The sequence below is a fragment of the Hydra vulgaris genome, chromosome 13 (assembly GCF_038396675.1).
Source record: "Hydra vulgaris chromosome 13, alternate assembly HydraT2T_AEP".
NCBI classification, from domain to species: Eukaryota; Metazoa; Cnidaria; class Hydrozoa; order Anthoathecata; family Hydridae; genus Hydra; species Hydra vulgaris.
In genome coordinates, this window is record NC_088932.1 from 18,268,374 (window position 1) to 18,293,320 (window position 24,947).

At 27.7% G+C, this 24,947-nt stretch overlaps 1 protein-coding gene across 1 annotated transcript in view; it reads left to right on the top strand.

Annotated features, from left to right (window-relative positions):
• Positions 1-429: 429 nt before the first annotated feature.
• LOC100208799 (uncharacterized protein ZK643.6) overlaps positions 430-24,947 on the top strand; it is a 42,480-nt gene continuing 17,962 nt past the window's right edge. The window contains exons 1-2 of the mRNA XM_065816487.1: positions 430-802; positions 15,421-15,468. Of these exons, the coding sequence (XP_065672559.1) occupies positions 706-802; positions 15,421-15,468 (145 nt within the window). The 5' untranslated portion in view covers positions 430-705. The remainder of the gene's footprint in view (positions 803-15,420; positions 15,469-24,947) is intronic.

Below are 24,947 nucleotides of genomic sequence, written 5' to 3' on the forward strand. Positions count from 1 at the left end.
TCTTTTTTGTATGACAACAAAACTCATTTGACTTTAATACTTTAAAGTAAAAATAGTTTCATTTAATCTCTCTTCTAATCTATTATAATCTCTCTTCTAACCACATTTTTGAAAGATGATTTATTCACGAGAATTAATTGCCTAGACATTAAATATTCTATTATATATGTCTCTTTAGTATATTATTTTCTACTCCAGTTTAACTCTGACATCAAAACAAAAATTTTACAAAAGTACAACCATTATTTTTTTATAAGTATTTTGTTTGGATTGTATATCATTAGTCGAAATTAAACATTTAATTTTTTTATTTTTTTATTTGAAAAATAGCAAACAATGGAAGGGTATTTTTTAGAGTATTATCAATGACACAATAAAACAATTAAAATAGTATGAGATTGTTATGCATAGAATTTTAATATTTAAATAGTTTCAATTCAAATACCCTACTGCTTGTTCACACTTACGCAAACTTTCTGCTATTTTTATAAACTGATATTAAATGCATTTTGTTGTGATAAAAAAAACACTAACAAACCATGTAGTTTCGTATCATATTTACATTTCCATATAGGGATTTTAGTTCATATAATTCAAACAGAATAAAAGGATTTATTTCACGACAGTTTTAAGAAAACAATATAAACTTGGTTTAAATTTTTGATGTACTAACAACGTTGGTGGATAATAATAGCGATATATAACATGTGGAAATTTTTGTTTGCAACTTTTGTGGTTATTTGCCATGCCAAGTCAGAAAATTTTTCTTTTATGAAGGAAGATATGGAGAAACTAGAACAAGGTAATAAAACATTGTTTGAGAAATCTTTGTTTGTTTTAATTTTATTTTTTAAAAAAACTTAAATATTTTTTATATAATATATTTAAAACTAATATATTTTTTTATTCTGGATACTAAAAAAAATGCTGTTTTTTTTTATTTATCATCAAATAAAATTCTCAAACGAACTTAGAATAAAAACTCTCAGATGGACTAAAGTGGTCCAAAAAAAAGCTGATTGATTGTTGGAAACGTCGCACATACTTTTAAAACTAAGCTTAATTAAAGCACCCATAGCATTTCTACGCTGATTGGCATAGAAAATATTGATTGTTATAATCAATATTTTCTCCAATCAGCGTAGAAATGCTTTATTTTTCAAAAATCGCTCACCAATATAAATACCAAAATGAATAAAATTTGTAATTTGTAATCAAAATTGTCAAATTAAGATTATAAAATTAAAAAACTTCCGGAAGGACGTTTTTAAAAGATGCAAATTGCTACACAAAAGATGCAAATTGCTACACAAAAGATGCAAATTGCTGCACAAAAGATGCAAATTGCTACACAAAAGGAACTTTTACGCTATACAAAACTTTTACACTGTACAAAAGGAACTTTTACAAAATTAAGAAAACAATTACCATTTTTTTTGAAATTGTAATCATGTAAATGTTTTTTATAAAAGATTACGATATGCATATGATTCCCCATGTTTTAATATTATATTACACTAATATTCTCCCAGCCTACTTATAATTGTATTACAAAATTCTCTTTTCTAAGCTTAAATTTTTTTTGTTTCAATATTTCGTTTGCATTCTCAAACAAAAATATATGAGTAATAGTGGCTCAAGAATTATAGATAATAATTTTATTTAACATGTTAAGTGAACAAATTTTTTAGCATAGTTAGATGGTAAAGATAAGTAAATATTTTTTTTAAAAAGTTTTTTTATTATTATTAGGAAACGCTAAATTCAATTGACTACAAGTTAGTAATTGTACCAAAAATGGCTCTTTGAAAAAGTTATTTAATTATAACGAAAAAAAGATTGAGTCGTTTTCATAGTTAAGAGTTTACAGACTAAAATACACTTTAAAATTTCAATTCTGCTCTGTAGTTGTGTATTGATTTACTTGTATTATTGAACAGGAATTGAGTGTAAATTATTCGAACAACAAACTCTGCTACTTCCAGACTTTTTCAGACTAAATTGTTAAATAAGATAAAGAATAAAAAAATATTTACTTTTTTTAAATCTCAATAATCTCATTAAAATTATTGGAGAGAAAATTTGTAGCTTTTTTAATAAGCATAAACAACAAAAAGTTTATGAAATGCCTAGAAGTTACTGTACTCACATTTCTAAAATATCTGGATCCGCCTTTGTGTTATTACAATAAAAATAATTTTAGCAATTCCTAAAAAAGAAATTAAATCCTTTGCAAATAAGTGTTTAATTAAGGTTTGTGTTTTGGTTGAGCGCCATTGTTGAACGCCTTGGTAGGTGTAATAAAAATTCTGGTCGTTATAGGTTACAGCGTTTTATTTTGCGTAAGTTACAAAATTCAACTTTTAGGGTAATCCCAAACAGAAGTTCTAGGACTACAAAAATAAAAATTCCATGAAAATGTTTTAATTATAACAGTTAGTATTAAATTTGAACTGTTTGACTATTACAAATATGCATCAATTAATAAAACAAAGATAATCAAATATAATAGAATTAACAGGCGTGGCTAAAATGCCACTGTAATTTGCGAATTCTTTTAATACCTGCGCATTTTTCAGAATTTTAAAACATTTGTCTGAGTTTACCTCAGTTACCTTAGATTTAATCTGCATAACATAATTTATTTAATTCTTTGAATAGTTTTTGATTTATGCCAAGTTTTTATTTTTTTAAATTTATTTAAACTCTTTATACATCTAAAGCTACTTTACGAAAATAAATTGAGCTGTTATCTTTGTTTATTTATTTATCGTATTTTGATCTGATATTTTAAAATACAAATAAATTTATTACAAGAAAGTTGAAAATATCATTGCCGTAACTTTTATAACAAAAAATATAGTCTAAAAAATACGATTACTTATTTGGTTTAAATCATGCTGCTCTGTACTCTGTCAAACAAAGAGTGGTAGGCATGTGGCTCTGTACTCTATCGAACAGAGAGTGGTAGGAATGTTGCTCTTTACTCTGTCGAACAGAGAGTGGTAGTCTATTCTATAAAAGTTACTCCTTTATAAAAGAAACTTGTTCGTGGTTTAAAGCTGTACTTTAGAAATGGTCAACGATATTGTGGTATTTTTAATGTCGACTGTATGAAAACTTGTTTAAAAATACATTTGGACCTTTTTTTTTTTGAATTCTGTTTTAATGATATCAAAAATGTCAATAGCTTATTCTTTTTCATTGGCTTCATCAAAATGCGGAAAATATGAACATATAGTTTTGACTTTAATTTAATATTGTTTTACTTGTATATTATAAATATTAATAAATATATTATTTGATGCGATTTCCTAGGTTAAAGTGAGTTTTAAACTTATTTAAACCAACCAGTAAGAAAAGGTTTTAATGTAAATTATTACAACGTTATTTATTCAGTATGATTATACGCCCTCAGATCTTATTAGATTCAAATTTTCAAACTCTTTAGATATTATTCAGATTGACATAGATTTATTCTTACAATAAATGATTGATTTTACGTGTATAATAAATGGTTGATTAGATAGAAGGCGAGGTTCTAAAATAAAATTGTAAAATGAATAATGACGCATGTTTAGCAAGAAAAAGTTATAAAGTATCCTTTATTTCGCCCCATTCATTATTTGCGCTATTTGATAAAAAGTAAAATAGTGCTCCTGTTCACGTGCATTATATAATTTTTTTATACAGTTTCCTAAATACATAATATGCGTCATACTTTTTTGTTTTTGCTTTTGATAATTTAAAATTTAATTTGTTTTCAAGTAATTTTTAACAATATTAAATAAAAATGATATCTTACTAAGTTACTGTTTGCAATGTAAAAATACGACGTAAACTACGAGGTTTAGCAATTAGATTACTATTGTCTTCTTTTGCCCAAGATATATAATATTTGTTTATTCATTTTTGTATTGTAGCAATATTTAAAGGGCGAAATATATACAAAAACAAAAAAAAACAAAAAAAATAATAGTAATATAAATACTGTAGCAGCGGGAAATTATAGTTTCTATCAAGAAGGCAGTGTATAAAAAACCTCCCGCAGCTATGGTAATTACGACGGCAAGTGATATAATTTTTTTATTCTAATTACATCATAATCACTTAGAACCAAAAGATAAATGACTTGTAAAACAATGTTTAATTGAATGTTTTTAAACGGAAGACCGATTAGCGTTGATGTGTACTTTGATATTCTATTTACTTTATTAATTTATTATTACATTGATTCATTCGAAGCTAAAATTTAAAGGCGTCCTTTAAATCAAACTTTTTTTTTATCTAAACAATTACAGTTTAAATTGTCTTATATAATTGTTTTTTATTGTTCAAAGTTTATAGCTGTTACTATGACGGGGGGACGATACAAAACTTCCAACAACACATTTTAGTAAGCTTTCATAAATATTTCATAATAAAAACATAAATATTAAAACATCAGTAAAGGGGCAACCATAATGTACACACGGTGTAAAACTATTGAGTTGGGACCCCACCCCATCTCTTTTTGCATCTGTATATTTTCATTGAACTATTCCCACTGTGTACGTACGCAGTGTAGGTACCCATTATTCATCACAAAATGGAGGCCTACCTTCTGTAAAAATTCGAAGCATTAAAGCAGTAAAACAAAATTTTTTTGCTAATTTGACGAAGAAAAATAATTTTGTAAAAATAAAAAAAAGTGAAATAAAGTTTTTTGAAAAATTTACAAGAAAGACGATAAAACCGCGTACGTCCTAGCCAATGCGTGTCATCTCCCTAAAAACTTATGTAAAGTTTTAGCCGTAAAGCATTGTGGGATGTCTTGCAAGAACACTGAGTTATAACAATAAATCTTAATGAAATTTAAAAACTCTTGTATTACTCTATCCTCTGCTGCAGTTGCCATTGACTCAGTTAATCAATTAACTAAGTCAATGGCAACTGCAGCAGAGAAATCTGACTCTGGGAGACAATTTAAATTGTTAGAATTGTTCTCTTGAAAGAAATACTAAAATCATTTGAATATGCTAATTTAAATTGCATTTCTGTTGGTCTGTATGTAATAAAACTAACACAATTCTTGACTAATTCTAAAAGTAGTTTTGACTTCATAATATCCTTTTTCTACTATTTATTGCACAGTATTAGAATATGTGCCGCCTGATTTTTGCTTTTTGTTTTTTAAACTGCTTCTTAAAAGAATCAGTTATAAATGCTCCTAGAAGAACATACTTATGACTTGCAGGCAAGAATGACTTTGAAAACTCCATAAGGCCATTACAAGTAGGGTAGAGATTTTTAGAAGTATTTTTAGTGACGCTTTCAAAACAAACCTTTTGAGAATAACACAATTTTTCAGAAATGTATCCATGTATCTAACATCTTTTGAAAAATAAAAGAAGTTGTTTGGAATTAACCAAAAGAGAGAACTGCAACCCAATTTGGATAACGCATGCATCGGAACTCGGAACTTCTTGCTTATGAGGAAAGCGCTCTGCTACTCACCACTAACTCATGATTACTTTCAAGCAATCATGAGTTAGTGGATCCTTTTATGATCTAAAATGTTCAAGGCTTCAAAACACACTCAAATTAATTAAAAATTAACCATTACTAACAAAAAGTATATTTTGACAGCTAAAACTATTAATTTTCTGCTTGGCTTATATTTACGTCATCTTCTTCTGTTTATATTAGTTACCGTTATAAGTCTAGCTAGAAATGAATCTTGCATTTCTTTACTTGCTACTGAAATGAGTTATTTTCATAAATAAGCTCTGTTTTCTTCATTTATTACTTCAAAACATTTAAATCTAGTGCAGGTAAAGTTCACACCTGTTTTTATGAGCTGGGAGTTTCTATTTATTCTGAATTTGTGACCTTCTTTAAACTTTTCTTTTTTTCGCCTTATTAGTCAATGAATTCATCGAAATCAATCATCTTTTGAAATCTTTGCCATCAAGGTATTTTAATTTTAAAAACAAAATCATTAGATCCCGAGATCATGCAACTACGTATATTTGAAGACCATGTATTTAGACTTGACCTTATGGCCATTTTATCTTGCTGTTTTAATCTGTTGTATCTGTTTTTTTCTTTTTAGTTTTTCTAATGGTATGGAATGTTTTTTCACCTTGATTTATTATTCAAAATATTATTTTAAAGACAATCTATGAGACCAGCACAATAGTTTAAAAAAGAAAATGTGATCAAATGTAAACTTAAAATATGCATTTCATTTTTACAACGTTAATTAGATCTCCACAAATTAGTCAGTATTTTACTCTTGTCACATTTAGCGCCGACAATATTTGTTTATAAGGAAAATCATATAATCCTTTAATTCTTTAGGACGCTCTTCTTAATACCTCTCTTATTTGGCTTTGTCTTTGAGAAGCCGCAAGTTACAAATTAATCAATATGCACAGGAGCATTAACCAATTTTAATTTTAATTTCTCTTTTTTGAAACCGTTTTAATGATTGTGCCTAGATCATATCCCTATCACAATTATTTTAGTAAGCAGAAGATTTGCACGGTTAGCTTTAACTCAATTTACATTTTTTTAGTTGTCTAAGTCAAGGTCGATGGTTTCTGAAAGAATATAGTTTACTTATCACTATGTGTATAGTCCACAAAATCAAAAAAACTCCTATTAAGTAATTATAGCATTTTTAACATATTTTGGCGCCTTTTTTTAGCGCCATTAATTGCAAGTGTTTTGCGTCTTTTTTTGCTCCGCCATGTTTTTATTCAAAATTTAAGCAACAGACAGTTTATTGGAAATGAATAATACAGAAGGTATTTTGTTTTATTATATTGTTAAAGAGTGGATAATCACGTGTTTTAAATCATTAAATGAACATATATCAAATGAACATATATTTACAAAAATATAATTAAAAACAATTTATTCATGATTTGAATAACTAAAAAATATCAACATTTAGATCAGCATTACCAAGAGAAACAAGAACTTAATGCCCTAACTAAATTATTTACAATTATTGGCGGACACCTTGTAGCGGTACCAAGTAGCAGTGTTGAAGAGGTAGGGAACACTTTCTCCTGGCTCCAAAGCCCATTTTTATTGTTGTACATAGTTCAGATACATGGTTAAACAGAATAGGAAATTTTGGTATTAAAGTAATACCATGTTCTAGCATCAACTTTTTATAGCTGGCATTTAAATTTTCGAATTTACTTTGAAAGCTTTCTTCATGTCCGGATTCAAAGCAAGACTCAAGCAACTAAATTTAACAACCTTAAGCATTCTTTACAAGATTTTATTTTAATTAGTAGTTTATCATTAAACACTTCCCACTTTTTTAGAATTTTTCAAGAAGAATTTCTATTAAATTTTCCACCATGATGACCAGTCTTAATAATTAGCAACTGTTCAATAATCTCATTCATATTCATTTCCGACCAAATGTGCTCCATGATATCAATTACATGGTTTTCTTGACAGCTCTCGAATGTTTTGTATGGTGAATTAGTCCAGGTTTCTCATCTATTCCACTCACATACATAACAGGATTGAATTAAACTTCTACTTGGAGATATTACTGTCAAAATTTGACTAAGTTTTATGTCGGATACCCCAATGTGCTCAACTTTTTCAAGATTCAGTTTTTCAAAATATATTTTAATGTTGAAATATCTTTCTGGGATCTCCGAAGCTACGAGTAGTCGAAATGAAGCATTTACTGACGAATCTTCGAATTTTTATTACACCATCTTAATATGACGATCTGCAAGCTGTTGCGGGTTTTGTTTTTAGATAATCAACATCAACTTTTCGGTAATTTTCAAAAATTTCATTGAAATCAACTATATTTAGGCATAATTTAATAAAACCACTTCCCCCGTCAACAGCATTTTTAAACAATTGTTTTTTATAATTTTCACATTCATGATCCAGGAGTATTTTAACAAAAAGAGTCATATCATTGCAGTACACAACTGTAATATTTTTATATTCCAAAGTTTTATCTTTGTTTTTAAACTCAAATAAAAGATTTTCTTTGGTAAATAGTGGGTAAAGATAACTATCCAAATCAGTCTTTCAGTCCAGGTTCTACAGCATTTCGTCTTTTTTCAACAACTCTGTAATTATTTATTTTTTTAAATTATAAATTTTGCTTTCAAAATTGAATTATTTCATTGTGCAGAATTAAGTTTGTATTAGTATTGTGATTTTACCATATCATATTAGCAAGTTTTATCATTTGATGATTACTTAAGGAAAGAAAATTCTGAATACAAAGAAGCTTTTTGTGAGTAAAATTGATTGTTTTTGTAGTATTCCCAGATCCAATTGGTAATTTTAATTTACTACCTTTTATCTTCAACAAAATGGTGTCACCACTTTTACTACATAACATAACGTGAGAAGTCATTTGTTTCTTGACATCTAAACAAGTTAAAAAACTATGGAGACTGATGGAAAAACGTTTTCGACAACTTTACTTTGTTAAAAAGATTGCTGGTTCAAAAAGTTACAAAGGTTTTTTTAAATTAAAATCTTCATTTTAAGATTTATTAGGAAGGGTAAGCCTTTTACATTTCTTTTTCTCATCTCTCTATCAGTGACGCAAAATAATAAGGCTTTTCTAATACCTTGATACTCTGATACAGCTGATATGTTACTTCTAAAAAAATTTACATAAAACTTATTTTCTCTAGAGCATGTGATAAAAATTTTCACAGCCAAATATTCAAAGTTGAAAATACATGCTACCTAAGCGTTGTTGGATTGTATTTATGATGCAATCCTCTTTTAATTTTACTCAGGCAAGAAATACACCGCGGACTAATAACTGTAATAACTTTTAGAACTCTTAATATCAGACTTTTTTATTGGGTATTCCTCTCTATTTTCTTGAAATTTCGCATATTTCACGGTTGCAAGTTTTTAGTTCCCTGAGATAATAAAAATATTTATAATTTTATATTTCTTAACAACAGATGTAAAAATAAGATAACATTTTACCCATTTCGTGTTTTAGCTGGAATAGTCATCTTTAACCAGTCAATGTAAAACCTAATTTTATGCCTGAGGTCAACCACATCTGTTCTTTCAACCATACATTTTTTAGGCCTTACACGTTTAAAAGTTGAGCCAAAGTTATACCATTTTATGGTAGCTTATGCAAAAGTAACTCTAGTGTGAAATTTTCAATGAAATTATTAGATTTTGTATTGCTATTTGTTAATTTTTCATTTATGTGAATGGTTTTACGTGTATGACATATATACATTTATATATATTTATTTAGTTAAAAATCATTGAGTGTACCAACCTTGGACAAAATACAGTAGGATATCGGTTATCAGCAATTTTATAATTTGAAAAACAACTTTGATATTTAGAAATTATGTGGCTTTGGATATTATTTTCATCTGACATTTGCAACCACAGAAAAGGCATGCTTTTTCGCTGTTCTTTTGATGATTTAAAATAGTCTGAGGATGAAATTTTCCGATGCCTAACACTTTTAAAAACAAAGTTTGTTCTATGATTGTCTTTTGCAATTAAACTTGTGGCAGAAAACATGTCGGAATAAAGATTGTTGTAAAAGTTCAAAAATGCACGAAAAATAGGCGCGAAAAAATCTTAAAACTACTATAATTACTTAATAGGAGTTTTTTGATTTGGTGGACTATATACATAGTGATAAGTAAACTATAATCTTTCAGAAACTATTGACCTTGACCTGGGCAAAATTCAAAAAACCTAAATAGTTAAGGCTAACCGTGTTTGGCTCAAAATTAGGTTTTGATTGACAAGCTCTTCCCAAATCCGATATCATACGGATTTATGGAGAACTTGTCAGATGAGTTCTCCTGCATTGACTGATTTAGGGAGATCGTGCAAGGGAGTGCTGCTATATTGACTGAGGTTTTGCGTATAAGTTATATGTAGTAGCAATAATTCAAAATGATATCTGGTCTGCATTATTTTTTGAATAATCAAAACCTTATTTTAAGCCATACAACCTTCTGCCTAATGATTTTGCAATACTAGTAGTTTGCCAAGTAACTTAATTGTGGAGCAGCAGACTACCCCTTAAAACCAAAAACCTCAGTCGATGAATGTACACCTGACTGCGCATATCCTTAAATCAGTCAATATATTTACATCTAGTAGCCTTATCCCAAAAGTCATCAAAATCATTGCGAGTAGTATATAATCTAAACTAGCAATTCCTAAAGGGTAACGAAATATATTTGACGTTTGATAAAAAACATGTGACTTTTAAATGTTACATATTTTTTGTCAAACGTCAAATATTTTTTGTTGTGCTTTGTTGTGCTAGGGTTGGGGTTAGGGTAAAGATTAGGGTAACAAATTTTATGTAATAAATTTATAACCCAAAATATTATACAAATTTTCCTAGTTCTCAGCGCTTAAAAACTTATAGGTCTTTTAGCAAGAGATTGGGAAATGAAGAAGTTATAGGCTTTAGTGTCAGCAAGGTTGGTGGCGTTAGAGCCAACCCATTCAGAGTGATGAATAATAAAGTCCCAATGACAACAATATTGGCAGAGGGGTAAAGAGAGAAAACATGATCAATTGATTAGAAATTACATCTAAAAAAGTGCAGTCATGGAATGATGGAGATCAATAAAGAACCAAGGAAAAGATGATAAAGCGAAGAGGTGCTTAGCGGAAGCACATATAAGAATGGTCAAAGGATTTGAACCTGATTTCACGACAAATAGGTGAATTGATGCGTATGTATACCCACAAGCCAAGCATATGATTATTGGAGTTTTTGCGAATCAAATGATACTACCCTTAAACACTAACATTAGTAGAAGTAATAGCAGAATTAAAATTAGCCTTACTAAAATCAAGCAAATCTGGTGAATTTTGCAAGAGGCAAGATTCAACTGATGGAATGTTTATTCGCAGACCACAAATATTAGTAAAAGATATATTAAAACAGTTTGGTGGAGGGGATGGTTTTTATTTCTAATACTTTTGTTACTATTGGCATGATTTAAGTTTAAAGAGAACTTGACTCATTTATAGATAGAAGCCCGGTTCCATAAGCAATGAGCTATGCAATTTTCTCTGTCCTGTTAAATAACCCTAAGTCGTAACATAGGGCTTCTTATCTGGCCTCAACAATGCGCACCAAAAACACTACCTGTAATACCATTCATGTGCAACACGATATTATCTGATATTTTTCAGCTGTTGATGAAATCAGCGTCTCTGAGAGCTACCACAGAGTTCGGGAAATCTTACTACCTGTGTGTCTAAGAACCATTAAACTGAGTTTTAGAGCTTTACCCTCATTAGGAGATTACAGGAAAATTTGCATAGCCACTATCAAGGAGGCACTATCAAAAGCATATGAGATGAGTCAAGATTCATCATCCTTGGCAGGAAACAATGTAATACAGATGTACATCTTCGCCAGCCTAATAGTAACTTTACGTTAAAATTTGTGCAATTTAAATTTTGATTGGATAACTTTGACTTAAAATGAATGAAAGTTGAGTTTAAACAAAAATAAGTCTAATCTTGAGTAAAAATTTGCTTTAATTTACTTCACTGGAAAATACTTTGCTATTAACTTTTAGATACCGATTACAATAAAAAATATTGCAACAAGAAGTAATAAACAAATAAATAAATAAATAAATAACTAGTAAACAAATAAATCAAAATTACTATATTCTTTAGAAATTTATTATTCGTTAGAAACTCATAAGAATTTTTTAGTATTTGACGAATTTTATAATACAAAGTTGTCTTTATTCAGGTTTGTTTTTGTATTTGTCTTTAATAAATTCAACAATAAAATATCTTTTTGAAATTTTCATTAATCAAGATTTAATAGAAAGAGTTAGACTATTCAGTAGTCGTAGAAGCTGTTCGTATGTACGCATCAAAAAATCTGGATTGTATTATCTTTGAAAATAGTTCAGCAAAATTTAGCTATATTTCTTCGTTAGAAATTAAAAAGTATTATGGGTTTGGAAAAAGATACAATGATGATTTTTCAATTCATAAAACAATTACAACTAACATTGAACTTAGGCGTCAGTGTGGCACTCATTGCAATCGGCTTCGGAAATACCGTTGGTTACAAAAATTTTTGTTGTAATATACTTAAATATTATCACACCGTCATATGACGGCATTTGACATGACGGCAAATGATATGACGGCGTATGATATGACGGTGTTTTTTTGTCTTTTATCAACACTTATGATTTTAAATAAAATGGATCTTTGCTGCATTGATCTACTATTTTTTGATTATTACAAAAACAAACATTCCATTCTTGATTCGTTTTTGACATTTAACAGATTTTTCTCTTTTTCATTATATTTATTGACATCTGCATCTGTAAATGGGCAGCCTTGTGATTTTTCCAAATGTATTTTATATTTCTAAATTTTTAAATGAGATACACGTAAAAACGTAAATAACTTTATATAAAAACGTATTTAACTTTATTTTTATAGTGTATTTCAATAAATTATAAGTAAAGTCTTAAAAAAAATTTGAAATTTATCAAAAAATAATATCAAATTTGAAAAGAGGCCAATCATAAAAGAATTAAATTCAAAAGATAGCTGACTATTTTCTATAGACGCAGTTCACATTTTGTAACAAAGCTATCAAAAAAAATGTTTTTACACATTTTTATTACTCGATTGAACCTCCTTTGCGCTCAATTACTTGATAAATTCGTTTTGGCATACTTCCCACCAAGTTTTCCAGAACCTTTGGCTCCATATCCTCCCAGCATCATGGTACCGCTACTATTGGCTCTGCCACAAAGTTATATTGCTTCTGGTCAGCATAGATACGTCATACTATGATTCCCCAAATGTTTTTAACAGGATTCAAATCTGGACTGAGAGCAGGTCACCACATTTGCTCAATTTTATTAGCTTCAAACCAAGCTTTAGTCTCGTTACTGGTGTAAATGCTGGCGTTGTCTTGTTGAAAAATAAACTTTTTGTGTCGATATTTGTTTTTAAATGGAATCAAGCATAATTTTAGCACATCAATGTATTCAGAACTTTTCATTTTAAAAGATGTAAATGCTAAATTTAACTTACCTGTTGCACAAGACCCAAGCCAAACCATCAAAGATCCACCACCGAAATTCCTTGTCGAAAAATAATTAGGTTCTCTCCTTAAATCACGCCAGCAGCCACTAAAACCATCAGGCCCATCAAGATTAAACTTTTTCTCGTCCGAAAAAATCACCTGGTAATGAAAACAAAAATATTCAGCTATTTAGATGTATTGCGTATTCATGAGAATTTAATGTAAAATTTCTTACTCGTTCCCAATCGCGTGCCATGTTTTCGCGGGCGAATTTCATCCGTTTCTGTTTGTGATCGGGCTTCAAATTTGGTGCTTTATTCATTTTTGATCGTACAATGTGTGGCTGTCTTTAAGAACTTTCCTAATTGGCTCCTTGCAAATATTTAAATCCAATGTTTTCAAACTTTTTGATGAATTTGATGTGAGTTGAACAATTCTGCGTTATTCAAGGCCAGAAACTTTAGATTTCTTTGGTTTCCTCCTGATTGTTGCATAATCTGTTGGATTTTTCAAGAAATTACGGACAACGTGATCTGATCTCTTCAATCCTCTAGCACTTTCTCGATTTGGAACTTTTTCTCAATGATAAGCCAATATTTGACCTTTTTCAATATCGGTAAGGACCTTTCCTTTCGGCTTTTGGTTAAGTTCAACTTAATTTCGACTTATAAAATAAAAAATACTACAGAATATAAGAAATTTGCGACAAAACTCGTAAAAATTTTAGTGCGTCTATAGAAAGTTGCTCGTAAAAACTCGTCAAAACTTTAGTGCGTCTATAGAAAATTGCCACGTGAATATTAAAAATTTAATTATTTTAATACAATCAAGATAATTAATAATCAGATGCATAATGGATCATTGTTTTCTTACATACGCTTATTCAAATGTACAGTTAGAACAATTTTATTACCACTGTAACACTGTAAATCCGCTAAATTCTACATGCGTCTGTATAAAATGGACGCAGCGTATTGCCAGGAGGTATTTTTGTAACCAACGGTATTTCGAAAGCCGATTGGAATTAGTGCCACGCTGACGCTTAAGTTCAATGTTATTTGTAAATAATATATAAATTGTAAAAACCTGGCTAAAAACGTAATACATCAGTTATTCCACCTTTGTATTTTTGTCCAAACTCATAATACTTTCGTATTTTCTGTCGAAGAATTATAGCTGAGTTTTGCTAAACTATTATCTATGTGAAGAAGTGGAATCTTGTGCTGAGATAATTACAGTGGCGGATTTTAGGGAGAGATAAATGCAAATCACCAATAATAATTACTCTACATTTGTTGTCTGTTTTTGTATGATTTGATGAAAATTTGTTTTCAGTTTCTTAGTTAAACCTTTCCATCATTGCATAGCGTGTAAACTCTAAAATAAGATGTTATCACATGAGCATGTATTTATTTGTCTGGTAATAAAAATCTATTTCATTTTTATTTCAATGGTTCATATTGTACCATATATGACGTTTACCAACAATGGTAACTTGTATTCATATATAATAATTGTATTTTTATATATGAATTGTGTTCCTTAGGGTTATATCAGAGATTTTTTATATACTTTTTTAAAAATAATTGTTTTTAATAAACTTTGCTTCTGAAATAAATTTTGTTAAAATAAATAGCAAATTTAAAAAAAAAGTTTAGTGAATATCAATATATTTATATCAGTATAATTAAATAAAAAATATATATAAATATAAAAACACAGGTTAGTAGAGTAAATTTATGCAGAGACTGGAAATATCTGAACTTTTTTAAATATTTTAAATATATTAAATTGCATCTATTAAAAGTATTAAAACATGTTTTAATATATACTTTTTAATATTACTTATACAAGCATATACATCAAAAGTAAACATAAAAAACATAATTAGCAAATAATAATAAAAAGAAAATAAAGCAAAACAAACAATGGTAATAGTATTAATTGTAGTAATAAGAACAACAAGAAACTAAGGCAATAATGTTAATTATGGGAATAATATTGTTTGTAATAATTACAACAATAAGATCTAATAGGAAAAAAAAATATCTTGAAATTGCAATAAAATATTATTATCAGGGTTTGAATGGCTTTTTGTAAATCAATATTCTACAAGTTGTGATTTTACAAATAAATTAATCAGTTACATGAACTTTTCTAAGTATTCCAGTAATACTTGTCAATGTGTGTCAAATAATCTTTGAATTATAAACTGAATTTAAATTCATTTAAACAATTGAAAAAGTTTAAAAAAGAGTTACATTTTATTATTTATTGCATAGAATTATAAACCTGATTTAAACATTTTTTAGAAAAAAATTAATATAAAATTTACCAATTTTTAGAATTGAAAAATGTGAACCTAAAAGAGGCAGCTAAAAAATCACTCAAGGGTAATGTTTTTATTTTATTATTTATTTTTTTATTTATTTTAATTTTTATTATTGTGCTGCAATTTTTTGTTTTTTCTTATAAATTAACAAAGATGATTGTTCATGATATTATTCAGCGCATAAAATCAACAAATGACATCAATACACAAAAATCTTGTGGATGACAAAAATTTCTACTATAAAATCTGACAATATAATTTATTGTTTGACTGTAGAGGACATACATATTACAAGTTCACAATTACTTGACTTACTTAACTGCTTCCTAGTTTGAATACCAAAAATATTATTATTTGATTGTACTTGCTGCATTAGACCCATGCACTGTGGAAAATAAAGGTCTGTTTTGAATCAAAAATAGATAAATTTTTTGTTACTAAAGATTAAGTGAAATTTTGCACAAATGTAAAGTAGTATATGATGCTTCTAAGAAAATATTTTTCATATAAAAAAAATTTAAATATAAAATTTGTAAATAAAAATCAAAAATTTCAAAATTGTCATTTTTTTTATTTTCAAGTAAAACACGTTCTTTTTAATTATATGAAAAAAGTTTTCGAAACAGCAAAAAATACATAAATTCAAAAAATACATAAAACTTATTTAATTGGAAAATATTATTCGAAACAGCAAAAAGTACATAAAACTTATCTAATTGGAAAATATGTTGATTTTAAATTTATGTATATAAAAAAAACATTTATATGAGCTTTCGGCTAAACTCTACACAAAAAACAAACACGTACTTTTTAAACTTTTTAACAAACAATTTCCTTATTAGGCTTAATTGCTTTATTATTTTGATTTTTTAATTGTTGCTGCAAAGTATCTTCATCAAGTTCTTGGACATTTTTGCTGTACAGGTTTGTAATGCTGGTGATGTAGGGATCAGAAGTGTACAGAAGAGTATGAAATACGTCCTCATTTGCAGCTAATCTTATTTCCTGGCATGATGAACGCGGAACTTTTTATAATCTTTATTACGGGGTTCTTGCGTATCTTTCTATACGCATATAAGTTGACAGATAGGCAGTATTGCAAAGTGTTTTGTAATATTTTCTCCGTGAAGTAAAATTTTGTGTACTAAAGACGGCATATAGCAACAGTTATAATTACTCGCATAAATGTGGGAGTTTCTATAGCATATGTACCAAAACATTCAGCATCTATCATAACACCTGAGGAGAGTGCTTGTAGAATTATGTAAAGTTGCCTAATCAAATTTTCATATACTCCCATGATTTCAGAAGAGCAGCTTGCATTGTAAAAGAATCTCCTAGCAGTGTTACCATCATTGTATTACCACTTAACTGTTTTATTTTTAGGCGAATAACCCTAGTTGCTCACGGAAACGTTTCAGTACCAAGATCTTTTTCTATTTCTTTTATCGTTTTTTTCCTTTACTTTTAGCTGACTATGTTTGGAAAGACAGTTTGTAGGAAATATGTAATATCATTTCCATACACTGAATCCAAGCATGACAGTCCGTATTGATACAAACTTTCATTACCAGGCCTAGCAGACACTTTAAATCGTTTATTTGTCGTGGAGTAGCTCCACATTTTGTACATGTAGACGCAAAAGGCGTATCTGTCAATACCTGAGCCACTTTTCCCTCTATCATTGTTAAAAAAAGTTCATGCTTCACTTGAATTCCTTGTACAACTTTTGTTAATTATAGATAGCTGTAATTAACAAAAGTTGTACAAGGAATTCAAGTAAAGAGTATATTTGACTTTTTATTTCATTTACAAAAACTTTTAGTTTTCTAAGGAGTCTCTTTGCAAAATTCTATGTATACAGGTTGACAAAAACGTATAGATGAAGGAGCCGGATTTTGCCAAACAACTGCGCCAGTTATCTCATCAACTATTCTGATCGGTAGTAAAGAAAAAATATATAAATTTGCATCAGAAATAAGTTCAGTTTCCTCTGGAAGTTTCTGCAAAATACAAAAAAATACGCCACCGTGTAATACACATATAATCTAAGCTGTAGCGTAGAAACAATTTATAAGTAAATAAAGAAAGAAACATTGTGTGATTAGAGCCTGGATACAAAAGTACCCTAAAACATTTACTTTATATCTTTACCCTAAAACATTATCTTTCTATCTTTACCCTAAATGTGAGGGCAACAAATTTTTAACTTTTATTTTTTATTTTCTTACACTAAATTTAAGTTGAATAGTTTTAAAATTCACAATTCAAAGGTTATGGTTATATAAAGTTTATACCCAAACCAAATTAGGTGGTTGTTTCAACATTTTCCTAAACATTCTAAAGTGATAAAACAAAAACATACTAAAGTTTGGGACTTAAGTATGTTTTACTTACCAAAAGTATATTTATTAACCAAAATCATTGGTTTTTCATAATTATATTAATATTACATCTCAGAATTTACGCAAGTAGACATCATCATATTATTGGTTACCATAAAGTCTTTAGATGAGTTTAATATGGTTTTTAACAACACATTAAAAGACCTTATTTGTACGTAACTATTAATAATACTTAAAGATGCTGTCGATTAAGTAATTCTAATCGGTTTGTTGATAAAAGGAATCGACGCAAATTTTACCATTTCAAAAAATACCATTTCAAAAAAGATGTAAAAAGGTTTCATAATTTTTCAAATTATGAAACCTTTTTACATCGCTTTTAAAATGGTATAATACCACGCAATACTTGTATTTAAATCAATTTAAAGTTAAATCTTGTATTTTATTTAATTTACATTTTCATGGATAACATTTTTTTAAACCATTTTGTTTATATGTTAAAAAAATAAAATTATACAAAACTTCTATTATTTATGCAATATTTCTTTTGTTTTAGAATGATCTTTTAGATTCATCTTTTTCTAAAACAGGAAAATTCGGTATTTCAGCAACATATATATTAATTTTTTAGATATACAAGCCCGTAGCAACCGGGTGGGCAGCAGAGGAATTTGCCCCCCCCCCCCCAATAATTTTTCAAATAAATAATTTTGACAGAAAAAATGACAAAAAAAGGTCCTTAAAACTATTTCGGGTAGTACTGCCCCTTTCCCCCCCCCTCCCCCCCCCCCAATATAAATTTTGCTCCTACGGCCCTGATATATATACAAAAAAAAATAAAACTTATTAAACTCAAACTTCAAAAAAACACATGATCATCAATTTTTATTGATAAGTTTTTAATGACTTTATTATCTACCGATATTTAGTAGCTTGCCAATAAGACTATTTTTGACGTCTTCTTGTCCCTACCGTTTTTATATTTTAAAAGACGAAAATACATAATTTGTAACGGCAAATTTAGAAAAATTAAAAATGATAAAAATTAAAGATCAATCACTTCATGAGGAATGTCTTTCTGTAATAAAAAAAAAATCAATGACGAATTTAAATTTGGAAAAAAAGTTAATCTTAAAATTATCAAATTTATAATAAAAAAAATAATAATTTGAAGGAATTAATTAAGGAATGTCTTTCCGTAATAAAAAAAAAAAAATCAATGACGAAATTAAATTTGAAAAAAAATTTAATTCTGAAAATTATCAAATTAATAATAAAAAAGAATAATAATTTGAAGATGACTATATAATTTTTTTAAAAATACAAATAGTTTTGTACACTAAAGTCACTTATAAAAATTTAATTTTCTTCGTTATTCTTCGAAAAACTTCAAGTCCGCGTCATTCGATTACTTTTTCACGAAAAAAGAGTTAAATTAACTTTTGCTCCGATCTTTAGAATGAGGAACAGAATTTGATTGTCAGACGAACTTATAACTTAGTTAAAGATAATGTTTTAAACTCCCTAAATGATTGGGTAGGTTACTCAAAATTTATATGGTCATAGTTTTTGTGGGAAAGTTATAAACATTTTTTTATTAAACAAGTTAATTACTTTAATTTCATTTAACAGTTAATTACTTTAATTTCATTAAACAAGTTAATTACTTTTATTTTTTTAACTTTACTTTTTTTTTTTTAATTAATTTTGATGTTATTTACATCAGTTATTTAAAAACTTTTTACCAGGGCCACTAACTTATTTTCTCCCGACAAAATAATTAATACTAACCCAGCAAACATTAAGTAGTCAGACCGACAATGAACCGCTGTCAGCACTTATGCTCGCTGTGTTGCCGCGTTGGCTTGCACATCGTATTTACGTTGGACCGTTAGTAGCAATTCAAAAGCGGACAAATGGCGGCAAAACGCTAAATTTTCAACAGTCGTCGGTTGGCGGTAAGCCAAAGCGTTTTGATATAGGACCTTCTGTAATTTGCGCTTCAATTTCGAGGAATAAACCTATCTATTATTGGTTTTGTACTTTTCTTTAAACTTAGACAATTATCTTTACCAAAGATGTTTATTATTTTTATTACTTGACCATATCCAAAACAATGCATAGATGACACATATTAAACTTTTTCGAATTTATTAAATAACATTACTAGCTCAAACACTTATGGTAAATCAATTAGCCTAAATCTTGACGTTTTAACCTTATACCCGGGTAACAAATATGAATAAAGTACAATCTAAAATAACAATAAAAATTAATTTAAGATTCAGATTTACAAGTAGAATTTACATATTACAATCATAATAAAATATAATGTAAAACATTATGTATAATCTCGATAAATTAATGTTTAAATTGCGTTTGACGACTCTTTTTTTAAAATCTTTTCAATATAAAAAGAAACATTTCATACTTCATTCGAATACTACATACTGTAGAAAAACAAATACGTTAAACGAAAATCTTTTCACGTAGCGGTCTGCAGACTTTTAATGTAGCCCTGAAAGAAAACACTCATATAATAATCGAAATATAGAAATCAACCAGTTAAGAGATACTAGAATAAACATAATAAACTAACTTTTCAGTCTGTAAAGACATTTTGAAGGGCTTATATCAAATAGCGAGTTGATTGCAAGGAACTCCACGGCATGAGTGTATCTGCATTCAATAAAACGTAATAAAACCAATATAATATTAAAGTTAATACCTTGTTTTAAAAAAACAAAAGCATAGTTAATTAAAAAGCTGTGGAAATATCTTTAAAAAAACAATACAAAAGTAAAGTAATACACGTATTACCTGACAACTTCATTTTTAAAAGTAAAACACTAGACCATCATTCCTAACTAACTGTAATATCAAACATGTTATTTTTATAAAAAATGAAACTGTTATTCCACATAATAAGACGCTTAAAATGATGGTTTAATTTACCTTAAAAAAAACGGTTAAATTAGGATGGTTTAAATGACCTTAAAAAAGACTACCTGACATACTGATTCTCTATTTTCCAATATGGTTGAGGATTTTAAATAAGATCAACCTTTTTTTTTCCATGTAAAACTAATAAACCTATTTTGAAAATAAAATCTGCTATCATATAATGAAAAGATAAATAGTATTTGAAAAAGTTTATTCAGTACCCGGTTGCCATCCAAGCAGTTTTTTAACCATGGTAAACATAACCCTTGAGGTGGCATAAGCGTATATAATATGTGCACATCAGAATAAGAAAAAAACCAAACTTAAAAAAGATAATAGTAATCAGAAGCATAATATTAAATCACAAACATACCGAGTTTTTATGAGGTTTACGAAAATTATTTATAAAAGAAAAAAAGGCCAATTTGTAGCTGAATTTCCTTAGATTTCCACTCATCTGCTTTAGAAGTTGAGCATCAAATTATTTCTTTTTATTTCAAAAAATTAAGCATTATTACATCAGCTGTCATACATCATAATACATAAGTTATGTATTATTATGTATTAGTTAAAAATGAATGAAAAAGAAGAATTATGGCTTTTTAAACAGGTATCAATGACTATTACATAACTTAAGAATAAAGTGCAGATGCTTGAGTCAACAACAACAACAACAACAACAACAACAACAAACTCAACAATAAAGCTTCAAAACACTAAAACACCTCATTCATCATATACTCAACATTCTGATCAATAACCTAATATTTATTAAACTAAATATTTTATACAAAAAGTTGCAGAAAAAAAAAGATTTTAGTACTGCAGGATTTCATTAAAAAGCTCCTAAGAATCAAAGCTAAACAAAAGATCAGGTTATATGAATTGGATGAAGCAAAATAACAACTCAAATAGAAAAAAATGAATTAAAAAACAGTTGCAAAGAATAGTTGTTAACTACTCAGCACAAAAAAAACTTATCTTCTAAGTAAAAAGATCAGATATGTGTTAAAAATTATAAACCCTGCCAATATACCAAATTGAAGAATTATGGCCTGATATTGTTTGAAACCTTTCATAATTTAATTTAAAATCATTACTTTTTACATAGGGGCAAGACACACACACTCTTAGTATAATAATTATGTGATGAAAACATTGCCTAATTAATTTGTAAGATGATCCGCATGTGTATATATATATATATATATATATATATATATATATATATATATATATATATATATATATATATATATATATATATATATATATATATATATATATATATATATATATATATATATATACATTAATATAGAGTTAAATTATAAAAAAATATGTATCTAATAAATATACCGAGAAACAAGTAATTGTTTTCATTTAGCAACATCACAGAGTACTTTATGTTATTATTTTTAGTTAATACTTAAATAATACTTCAAGTCATATACATTATAATATTTTATTTGAAACAAACATTTAAATTTATGCCACAATAATCATATGTTTTTAACAACCACAAAATTATAACTTTAAGCATTAATTTTAAATAAAATCTAGTAAGAATTTGTATCATTTGGTGCTTTTAAAATATTTAATATCTAATATCCGTTCATTTATAACTATAAAACTTGGTTACAAAACAATTACTTTATTTTCCAGTGTATTAATACTATACACTGTATGGACCTTAAATAGATCATTGTATTTGCGAAGCTTATAAACACTTGTTTTGAACCACGGCGTTTGTTTTGAACCACGGCGTATGCAAGCTCTGGCTTTGTGTTAATAAAACTCAGCGTACTGCGACTTACTTACCAATGCCATTTTAAAAATGCTTTGACAACCAAGCGTTTTGCCGCTCTTCAGCCGGTGCACAGTGGGCCAGAATTTTTTTTCCGTGGCCAAAAGTCCCAAAAAAGTCAAATCTTCTAAACTTTGTTTTTACTTTATTATTGAAACATAGGTGCTGTACTCTACTCAAAATTGTATTCGTTTAATTAGTTGAGATGAAGGCAAGCTTGCTAGAACCATTCATAATGGCTTTAAAATTGTCAAATTTTTTTTTTTTTCAAAAATACTTATCCTCAAAATCTACATACCTTTTTCAATTAAAAAAGCTTTGGACTATTTTTATTTTAAACAAACATATTAACTTAGTGCTTATAAAAAGTATATGTTTTAGTTATATACTTGTATTTAATTTATTCATAATATGTCTTAGAATTGTTCGTATTTTAAAGGTGTTTTTCTAAATTTCCTCATCTTCCTTTTTCTAAATGCCACTCGAAGATTGTTTGATTGTTTGATTTTTGCATTTACTAAACGGCAGTTATTGTTCAAATAAAAACCCAGCTGCGACCACGTATTCTTTATGATATATTTTTTAGTTCAAAATCGACAACTTTTTTTGCTTTTATAAAAAGACCAGTTTAAAGTGAATATATTTGCTTAAGGAATATAGTTTTTTTTTTTTTTAATTTTATTTAACACATCGAACAGTTATTGTTTAAATAAACTTTTTTGTTATTATTTTAATTTTTTTAAAAAAGGAAAAAAAAGAAAATCATTTCACTATAAATACATAAAAATCAAATAATTAAGTGTTCGATTCCAACCAAATGCCGCTCTCTTAAAATTGTAATTAATGATATTTAGAAAGTATAAAGGTTGTTTAATACTGTTAATTAAAATCAGCTGCGACTAGTTATAATTTAAACTTAAAATCAATTTTGAAAATTTAAGATTTTAGACTAATTTAATTCTTACTTAACAATGCATTGTGACGTGAAAAAATTTATTTGTCTGGAAATTTGAAGTTTATATGATATTAAATGATTATATGAAGCCTAATTAGTTGATAATTGCAGTGATTTGATTAAAAAATTGTAACGTTAAAAACTTAAAAAAGCCTTAAGCATAATAAATTAGCTTAGACACTATAAGAAAATTGAAGTTAGATACTTGCATATACTATAAATGTTAAAAAATAGGTAACCTATTAGTCACTAACATCCTGCATATAGACTTTTAGTGAACTACACTAACTATATTTTATATTGAAAATAATAAATAAACATAATAAATAAACATAAAAATAATAAATAAACATTGAAAAGTGAGAATTTATTTTTTATAGCTCAAGGTTAAAAATTAATTTCTATTTTACAAATAAGTGCACATAATAATTTCATTCGAATTAAAAGGTAAAATAAATATAAATAAAATTTTAGTCATTAAATTCAAAGTCAGCATAGTAATAAAATGGCAATTCATTGTTTCCATTTTTAGATGATCCGATAATGTCATTGTGCTCATTTAAATTTCTTATTTCATTTATGTATATTGGTTTTTTAAGTTCCTTACTTTTATCATCAAAATCATTATCCTCATCCAACTTATTATATTCTTCATACGTAAATATATCATCATTAGCATCTTTTGTATTTTCCTTTTCATTTACTTGAAAAAGAAGATCAACTGCATCTCCTTCTAGATTCATTTTTTTATGTTTACATTTTGATCTTGCATAGCTTAGAGATGAAAGAATTGGGTCACTCAAAAGCATTAAATAATTGAATTGGTCCGTCATTGTAGCTTTTCGATCAAATTTACTAGTGTGTTATAAGCGAATATTTTTTTAATCTTTATTCCAAGCTTCAATTGCTTCTTCAGAGTACATTCCAATCGGTAGCACAAATCTAGATATTGTCAGGCTACTATGAATGAATAGTTTGTATACTGAGGCTGGCATGTAAAACCATGAGTACTCTCGAACAAATATATTTGCTGTTTCCAAACAATATGTTTTATATTTGGCTATGTTAATTTCTTTATTCAAATTAATGACTGATAGTATAATGTATAACCTGTAGGCCAATTTTTGCAAACTCACGCTGAACAAACTATTTTTTTACAGCTGCTAATTTTATATTTCCAGGTCCACGTATTTGCCACTCTTTAATATCAAGTATATATCTTATATGTAGAATACACTCGAAACATCGAATCCATGCATGTAATGACGATAACCCAAGCTCTAAGCTTTGCGAATCTGTTGAACAGAGCAGAGCTTTATCTAAGTTGTTTATTGATCTTGGAGTAAATTTGCAAGTATTACAAATTTGAGTCGATTTGTTGTCACAAATTGCGTTAACTGCTTTTCCATCGATCATTGTAAGCTTAACATCGAAGCTTACTTCAATTACAAGCTTCTTTTTAGCTTCTGGTTCCATTATTTCTACATCAA